This window comes from Echinops telfairi, unplaced genomic scaffold, assembly GCF_000313985.2.
Source record: "Echinops telfairi isolate 266 unplaced genomic scaffold, ASM31398v2 ScPeMD7_7469;HRSCAF=8507_1, whole genome shotgun sequence".
NCBI lineage: Eukaryota > Metazoa > Chordata > Mammalia > Afrosoricida > Tenrecidae > Echinops > Echinops telfairi.
In genome coordinates, this window is record NW_022111373.1 from 497,315 (window position 1) to 507,304 (window position 9,990).

The following is a 9,990-nucleotide window of genomic DNA, read 5'->3' on the forward strand; positions in this document are numbered from 1 at the left end:
TGAGGGAAGGGGGAGCGGGGAGGGAGGGGAAAAATGAGGACCTAATGCCGGGGGCATAAGTAGAGAGGAAATGTTTTGAGAATGATGAGGGCAATAAATATATGTACAAATGTGCTTTACACAATTGATGTATGGATTGTGATAAGAGTTGTATGAGCCCCTAATAAAATGATTTTTTTTAAAAGGCAGAAGCTTGATAAGGACTATCAAAGTTCTAAGATGATTGTGTGTATGTATCATCCCTGCAGAAAACAACCTAAAACACATCACACACAAGATGGGCACAGGACAAGCTTCAAAGCAACCCAGGAGCAAACAAAGCTATACAGAGTTAGAAGAGAATATAATTCCCTATACAACATAAAATTTCTAACAATGTGAAAATTGCAAATAAGGATTAATAAATCGCTAAAAAGTGACAAAATATTAGGGCAAAGGGACAGAAATACTTTCTGACACAGACATAATTCCAGCATGTTTTAACCCACTTAGATTTTTCTTTAAATCTGAATTAAGTGTACCACCCACTCAGGTTAATTCTGGAAATGCACCTAACAAAGGCTTATCATCTCTCAAGACATTATCTCCAACTTGAATTTCAAGTTAGTTGAAGTAAAATTATTATGAAATTTAAGTTAGCATTTACAGGACTGCAACTTAATTGCAGCTTTATTAATAAAACAATACTAAAAAGCAGTTTTTTAGTTAAAATGTTTTAATGAAATTGTTTTGGCAGAGGGAGGTGAGGATATCTTCAGGAAACTTAGACAAAAGAATTTTTCTCAACTGATAGCAATACCAAACGGCTTTATTATATCCCTCAAATGACAAATGTACCTGTTGTCTTTTGGCTGCCATAATGTTCAGCTTATCCACTTCAGGTTTCAAGGCTTTATATTGTATTCCTAAATCCTGTTCAGTACCAGCATTCCTCAGTTTCAAAATACCATCTTCCACCTATAAAGCAATTCCCCCCAAAAAGGAAAAAATTCTGAATGATACAAGTCTATGTATAAAAAGAAGGTGGTATTCTAGAATTTTTTAATTGCTTTCAAGGAAACTGTTCAGAAAGTCAGCAATGCAAGCTATCTTTAGTTTGCATAACTTTCCTATTTAAGTAGTTATTACATGAGAACATTATAGGAACTACTGGAACGCAGCAGGTAAACAGCATTATACTGACCTCTGTCAAAAGTGCTTGGCCATGCAAAGGTTAAGTGGTCAGCTACTAACCAATGGGTCTGCAGTATGAATCAACCTAACAATGCCCTGGAAGAATGGTACAGCAATCTGCTTCCATACAGATTACAGCCAAAATAAGCCCTCTCGGGAAGGTCTATCATAGCAAATGGGGTCATTGTTGAGTCAGAATCAACTTGATGGCACCCAACAAGAAAAACCATCTGGAAGTGTATAATTTAATGCATTCTTGGGTGTTTCAATTCTAGGACTGGCATAAAGAAATGTTTAATAATGACTGCAAACAGGTAAGGATTACTACAAGTAGTCCTGTATTAGAAACAACGCAGCCCCGGGTCACAGTGGAATCATCATCCTGGTCATTTTGGGATAGAGGAATAGTAAAAATTAAAACCATACCTGGCTCATTTAAGCAAATCAAGTTCAAAACCCCACTAAATCTTAAGGAATGTTGATTTAAATCCAGCCACCAGCAACCTCGTGATGAGAGAAAAAATTAGATATGGACCTGTACTTACAACTTTCAGCTGAACAAGTAATTTGTAGACATCTGCCATGTCAGCCAAAATCAGCAGCCGGGTAACAGCAGAGAGCAAAGCTCGGGCTGCCCGAACCATGTTGCCACGCTTCACCGAGGAGCAGGGGTCGTCCGCAAACTCGCCCGCAGCACTCTTCATCAAGTCACCTGTTTCAGGGAAAAACCACAAAGGTAGCACTGAAGCACCCACATAACTAGTCCACGTGTTTAAAGCTTAAAACAACTCAGCTTAATGGCATTTTATGCACTGATTTTGTTTTTGCTTTTTTAAATAATTTTTAAGGGGGGGGGGGGGTTTTTTGGCACAGATTTTGTTTAATGGCTATTTGTTTTCTTTCCCCCCCTTTTTGTTTGTTGTACAGCCATCACTATGAAAAGAACCCTCAAATATTGCTAGTGAAAGTACAATATACAGAATGTAATTTGGCATTACATAGCAAGAGCTGTAAAAATACTTCCCTTTGATCTAATAATATTATTTGCCAGAATAGATGGATAAAATAATTCAAAGATTTGAGGAGAACAAAAAATGCATCTAATGCAATCTCTTCTCGCATCCACAGGCTGATAGAGAAAGAAAGATGGCAACTACGACACAGAACCACAGCACTTCATTAACCATCCAAGCTACCCAGTGTGTGCAGCCCTCCTTCATTCCTATCACAGAAAAACACCACCAACCGCTCACACTGCCACAATAAACACCCTGGTAAGTAAATTACAGGGTAGCCTAACAATCGACTGTTATACAAACAGCATATACGTGAAAAGTGTTAAGGCTTACAATGAAATCTTACACCAAAAAGTAAAAAGCATATAAATATATGTCGTTTGTGTTTTTAAAAAACGGAAAAAATTCAAAGGCAAAGGCAAATAACAGTTATCACTAAGGCACTACCCAACCTGCCTCTTCACTCTTGTTCTTACTAAAACATTGTCTACAATGAACATGCATTACAATGCTAAGTAGGAAAATTAGACTTAAAAGGTATAATACTTTGTACAGCCGTTATTAGGGATATCTAACATATGTCAGGAGAGACACCATCACGTTTGGTAAAGTAGAGAGAGGGACAGTGAAAAAGTGAAAGGCCCTCAAGGAGATGGATTGATACTGTGGCTGCAACAAGCTCAAACACAAGAACAACTGGGAGGATGGCGCACAACTGTTGTGCATAAGGCCCCTATGGGTACAACATACATAGTCCTGAGTTCATCAATCCTGAACATTTGGAATATTCTCTGAAAACTTGTGAAACAATTTAAACTTTCATTTCTATTGAATCAGTTGGGGTACCTATTGGCCCACTCTTCTTATAGGCAGAAGCTACTGAAGGACCAGGGTTATGTCTTGCTTACCTATTGTACTAACAGCATCTGTATAGTGACCATCTTTGGATCCCAAGAAAACGTTACTTGGGCTGAGTATTATCCCCCATCAATTTTTCCATGAATGCAAAAAAGAATCTCAAGAAGCTTAACTATTTCAAAACAGACCTCTCAGATTTCTCCTATCAACTTCTGTTGCAGAAATGAGCTGGTGGGTGGAGTCAGACTTACCCTCAGATTCACATTAATTAGGCTTACCAATACTATCCATGTTAATTAGGCTTTGAAATACTATACAGAGCATGAGTAAGGTAAGCTCCACTTATCTGTCAAGTCAGAAACAACAAATGGATTCTGACTCACAGCGGGCCTACAGGACAGGGTAGAATTGCACCATTGGGTTTTCGAGACTGCAACTCTTTTCAGGAATAGGCAGCCTCATTTTTTTTTCTCTAGGAGTGGCAGTGGGTTGGAACTGCTGACCTTGTGGTTAACACTAGAATAGTGGTTCTCAATCTTCCTCATGCCTCGACCCTTTAATACAGTTCCTCACATTGAGGTGACTCACCCCCCCCCACCATAAAATCATTTTCGTTGCTACTTCATAACTGTAATTTTGCTACTGTTATGAATCGGGTGACCCCTGTGACCTGAAAGGGTCGTTCGACTCCCAAAGGGATCACGACCCATAAGTTGAGAACCACTACACTAGAATGTGTAGCCCCTACACTACCAGGGTTCTAGACCAGTGTTATCTAGTGAATACATAAAAAAATATAGCTGACTCAGTCACTTGTTTTGGGGGGTAAATATTCATCTGTTTAACAGTTAACGTCAAGAACATCCGTGACTTCTTTCAACGTTTATTGAGAACCTCTATAAACAAAGCACTGTTCTACACACTTGCTGATGAAGATCAAGGAATGCGGCTTTTAATATGGATTACAACTCAATTTAAAGAAAACCAAAATCCTCATAACTAGACCCACGGGTAACCAATACGAAATTGTGATAAATGGAGGGGGGGGAATGGAAGTTGTCAAGGATTTAGTCTTACTTGGATCCACAATTAATACTCAAGAAAACAGCAGTCAAGAGATCAAACAACACATTGCACTGAGCAAATATGTTACATAAGGACTCTTTCAAAGTGCTTTAGTGTTCTAAAGCAAGATTACTTTGAGGACTAAGGTGTACCTGACTCAAGCCATGGTATTTTCAATTGCCTCATATGCATTTGAAAATTGGACAGTGAATAAAGAAAAACGAAGAAGAATCAATGCATTTGAGTCGTGGTACTGGCCAAGAATGGACAAAGTACATAGAATGCCCAAAGGCAACAAATCCATCTTGCAAGAAGTATAATAGCCAAGATGCTCCTTACAGGCAAAGATGGTGAGACTTCAACTCACGTGTTTTGGGGACATGTCAGGAGAGACCAGTCCCTAGAGAAGAACATCATTCTTGGTAAAGTAACAGGGCAGAGGAAAACAGAAAGACTTTCTAACAAATGGATTGACACAGTGGCTGCATTGATAGGCTGAAACATAAGAACAATTGTGAGGATGGCACAAGACCAGGATATATTTTATTCTGTTGTACAGAGAGTCAATATGAGTAAAAGCTGACTCAATGGCACCTAATAACATAACATTCTACACTGCTGGGTTAGTGGTTATGCATTGGGCTTAAATTAAATCTTCACGGTAAGCAGTTCAAAACCACCAGTCATTCTTCAGAAGAAAAACAAGGCTTTCTACTCTGGTAAACAGTTATGGTCTCGGAAACCCACAACAGGGTCACTATAATTGCCATCAACTTGATGGCAGTGAGTTGTAAATTGACCAAATAAAAAGAGAGCTTATATTCTGTGGGAGGGAAGAAACAATAAACATAATAATTGGGTCAATTAGAGAGTCTGGTAGAAAACAGTTCCATGGGGGTAGAAGGGATTGCAGTAGGAGTGGGGTTATAGGATACAATTTAAAACAGAGGAAGTCAAGGTAGACCTCACTGAAAAGAGTGTGTTTGGAAGTGGATTACCACCACTCCCCTAGCCAGCCCAGGACAGGGAAATCTAGCCCTGGAACACTTGCCCTTGATGGAAATTGGAAGGCTAGGGTCCACAGTCATGAGTCATGCACTGACTGCCTTGTGTGGAGGGCCCTGAACCAATCTTGGAAGATTTTCTACCTACAATAATGTATGGATCCCAGTTATAGACCCTTTCCCACTTCTGTAGTCTCATCTGCAACTGTGACCTGTTGGTCTGCTGCAATCATAATTCTGTGACAGTTTCCTTTGTTCCCCATACTCTATTAAGCTCCTGTAAATCCTAGGACACCTTGTGCGCATGATCTCCCTCATCAGGATGCAGTTGTCTTTGTCCTGTTTAAGACTTAGTAAATGTTTCATATGAATTGGGATATCTTTTCACCCTTAGAACAGTGGCCTGAACAAAGCTTGCCTTTTGAGGGCACCCAATAAGCATCTTTACTGTAGCCTTGGTAAATTGTGACACTCCTTTCTACGTTTGGATCTATTTCTAATATTGTATATTCTGCGCTTACAATGTCTTAAAATATCTCCAGGAGTTCCATTAATGTGAAGTTTTTGAGAACATCACTTCTTGTGGAACATCTTTCATACTTTTGTCACAACACCTTCATTTATGCTGATAAATTCACCTTCACTAAATTCCTCTCATTACATATACAAAGTCAACAACAGCAGGGTCAATATTTCCACAGGCAGCTATTTCTTACATAATCGCATTTACATTCTATTCAAATTTCCAAGAGGATTATCTTTTTTTCTCTCTCCATTTCTTTCCTGCACTCTCATCTCTGTTAGATAATTCCTTCTTTCAATCATCCATTTTTGTAAACTGTCACGGGGATTTATCACTGACAAAGAAGCAACACAATTCCACACTTGAAATCAACTCGATCACAATGGATTTGGTTGGGCTTCTCTCCCAGAACATTGTTGTGTTGTACATAAAAGAGGGTACTGGAACTGGCTCTGAATTCCAGCTTTGCCATTTGGCAGCTATGAAACCCTGGGCTACTTCAACACTTTTTCTGTTATCTCTGCTCTAAACAAATATCATCTCCTACCACAATGACCTGTTTTCAAAATTAAATCAGATATCCAAAGCAATTATTTACTACACAATATCCTATATGTGCTCAAATAATGAACTAGTTCCAAGCATTTTTTCCAGTTCTTAACATACCAAACTGTCTTTCACATTTTTAGATCACAAAAAGATGGCCTGTTAGCAAATTTCCTGAAGGATGGAGGAAAAGTTGCTCTTTAATTTGTGATGTTGGTGCAGTGAACAAAGAGATCCTTCACTCCAATTTCCATAAAGTTCAAAGCATTTTAAAATGGTCCTTTTATGATACTAGTCACAAAGTTTGACTTAGTTCATCTTTACTGGCCCGAGTTTTTCCATATATTAACACACACACACACACACACACACACACACACACAGGTATAGGGACAAAGTTCTGGTGATTAGCTAACAAAAACTCTTGAAAAGATATAGGCCAATGTAGTGGGGAAAGATGAGTCTCCAAGGTTGGAAGGCACTCAATGTACACAAGGACTGCAACAATGAACTTGATAATCATAAAATAGGCACAAGACCAAGCACCATTTCATTCATTGTATAAGGGGCTCTCGGAAGCTCAAATTGACGTACAATTAACAATAATTATACAAATTTCAAACATACAATTTGCATTTGCATCTTTATGTAAAGTAGGACTCGTTCGTTCACTTTTTTCACTAAATTATTTCCGGAGTATCTCCTATGTACCATATGTACGACCTGTGTTCATTACAGCTGAGGAACTCTAGTGGCACAGTGGTTATGCATTGGGGTGCCAATTGTAATGTCAGCCATACAAAACCAATGCTGTTCCACAGAAAGATGTGGCTTTCCACTCCCTTAAAGAGTTACAGTCTCAGAAATTCACTGGAGCAGTTCTACCATGTCCTGTAAAGTCATTAAGAGTTGGCATGGACTTGATGGCAGTGAGTTTGGAGTTTGGGTCTGGTCCTTTACAGCGCTACTTATAGTAGTCAAACGGTAAAAACTCCCTAAATATCAATCTACAGATGAATATGGAAAGTACCATGGAGTGTCAAAAGAAAGAAATCTGTCTTGGAAAAAGCACAACCAGAATTCTCCTTAAAAGAAAGGAGGGTGAGGCTTCATGTCACATACTTTGAACATGTTATGGAGAGACCAGTCCCTGGGGAAAAAAGATAACGTTCAGTAAAGTCGAAGGGCATCGTAAAACAGACCCTCAACAAGGTAAATTACTGCTGTATCTCCAGTAATGGGCTCAAACATACATAACAAGCATGAGGATGGCATAGGATCAGGTGGTGTTACATTCTCTTGTACACAGGGCTGCTAGAGGTTGACAGCACCTTAACAATGACATTGGGTGTCTTTTCACACACTTATTAACTAAAAAATGTCTTTTTGAAGAATTGTCTAGTTATTTGTAGATTTTTCAACTAGGTTATCTTTTTGTTGCTGTTATTAGAAGTTCTTTGTATAATATGAATATTAAATCTTATCAACTAGAAGACAGCCAAAAATTTTCTATGTGGGTCCTCCACTCTTAAAGTTCTAAGAAAACTAGCTTTTCATTTGATGAAGTCCAATTTCATCTTTTATTTTTGTTCCTTGTACTTTAGGTGCCATATCTAAGAATCTATTATCAAATACTGTCCTAAAGTAATTCCTCGCCCTCACCCATTTTCCTCTACGTGCTTCATGATTTTAATCCTTATACTCATTAGTTAGTCCTTATACTCATTAATTTCTCTGTTAATATGGAATTTCACTCTTCTGCATATGGAGAACAAGTTGTTCCAGCACCATTTGCTGAAGGAACTATTCTTTCCTCATTCAAGGGTCTTGTCAAAAACCAACTGGGCACATGGGCACAGAACAGTAAGTTCATGTCTGGGGTCCCAATGTCATTCACTTAGACAATAATATATCTCTTACCTATGTCTACAGAACATACTATTTTGATTACTGCAACTTTAGAGTAAATTTTGAAATTGAGGTGTGAGTCCAACTTTGTTCTTTTTCAAGATTGTTTTAGCTAACAATGAATTGGAAGATTAGCTTGTCCATGTCTGCACAAGGAGACTCGGGATTCAGAAAGAGATTGCATTCAAACTGTGGAACACTTTGGGTAGTACAAACATCTTAACAATAAAGTCTTCCAACCTGTAAACGCAAGGTAAGTAAGTCTTCCATTGAGGTCTTTAGTATCTATCCACAATGTAGTTTTTAAGTATGCAACTCTTCATCTCCCTGATTAAATTTATTCCAAAGTATTTTATTATATGATACTGTTGTAAATGTTTTTTGTAATTTCCTTTCAGATTGTTCACTGCAGAAATAAGCATTTGGTTTTCTGAACAGTTTTATTGGTATATGATTCATATATCATACAACTTATAGTTCAATCACATCAAGAAGAATTATACAATCATTACCACAATCAATTTTAGAACATTTTCTTCATTTTTGTACTCACTGCTATTAGCTCTCCATTCCCCCACCCAAACTCCCCTGCCATAGCACGATAGCAAGGCTTTTCACAACCATGGTCCACGGTCAGAGGTAATTCATTAAAGCCTTAATCAACATGTATTTCACTTTGTTTTACCTGAAACAGCTTTAAAATGGATCAAAAAGAGACATTAAATGATATACTTTTTTACCTAACTATGTCTGTCTTAATTGACTTTACAATGCTCTCTGATAACCGGTCTACTCACATCTCTCAACTATGATTGCAGGAGGGAATTCATGGGAGGCTTAATCGATGTGTAGACCCAGCAAATGGATGTTGGGCTTCCACTGCCATCCATAGTCTTCTGCAAACAAGGTGCTCGCAATTTAAACTCTGGTACCATTCCCTCCTTTAGATTTGAATTATATTTACAATCCTTGGATCACACAGGCTGATCCAAGGTCACACATGGTGCTTCTTCCATGTAGACTTAATTAAAGCCTCACTTAAATGACAGTTCTTGATTGAAAACAAGCCTTTCCAAGACCCCGGATGCTATTCTTTCTCACAGCCAGGCACCATCTAATTTCTTTACCACACTTTGCTATAGCACCCCTATCTTCAGTGATCCCTTCATGAGGGCAAGCATCAAATGGGGTTATAAGAACAAATTCTTCTTAGAATGGAACTCGAATTAAGTGCAAGACCCAAATCCATTCATGAATCTACAGTTTATATGTCTCTGGTTCACCTTCGAGGCATCATTGTCATTTTATTTTAGAGATCAATCATCCCCCTAGGGGGGGTGCCTAGGAGGATGCCCCTAGGGCTTCACTTCCATTGCCATAAATCAAAGTCAACTGCTGACTCACTACAACCCTGTAAGGCAGGGTCTAACTGTCCCTTTGAGTCTCTGAGCCTGCAAATCTAATTTGATTAGAAAGCCTCATCCTTCTCCTTTGGGGCTGGCTGGGAAACACCTAATTTTTCAAGTGTAGTATAGGGGGAGGTCAGATGCTTAGACATCCTCCCTGAAGGCAGACTGCTATCTGGCCCCACCACAGGGTGGGCCTGCTCCCTGCTGCTGGAGGCAGTGGATTACTTCTCCCTAAGACTTCCTGTAGGTGGAGTTCACACCCTACTGATAATGGTCTCTATCAGTTGAGCCAGGGAACAAGTCAAACAGGCTCTGTGACATCCAAAGTTAGGCTGCCATCCTGTATCTAGGATCCACCCATCTTGCCCCATGTATACTCCCAATCCCTCCTCTTCCTATGTGTGGATACCCCTAGATCAGCCCCACCCATTACTGTATTACCTATAGCACAGCCCCTTCCTATGACGTATGTCTTCCCCTGTAATTAG

The 9,990-nt window shown here is 39.0% G+C and overlaps 1 protein-coding gene across 2 annotated transcripts in view; it reads right to left on the bottom strand.

Annotated features, from left to right (window-relative positions):
- The window catches only part of CTNNA1 (catenin alpha 1), a 210,673-nt gene that overhangs the window by 135,049 nt on the left and 65,634 nt on the right, over positions 1 to 9,990 (bottom strand). For both annotated transcript variants that reach the window (XM_004696649.4, XM_045284982.1), the window contains exons 4-5: positions 1,719 to 1,885; positions 838 to 957 (exon numbers count right to left, since the gene is read on the bottom strand). In XM_004696649.4, the coding sequence (XP_004696706.1) occupies positions 838 to 957; positions 1,719 to 1,885 (287 nt within the window). The remainder of the gene's footprint in view (positions 1 to 837; positions 958 to 1,718; positions 1,886 to 9,990) is intronic.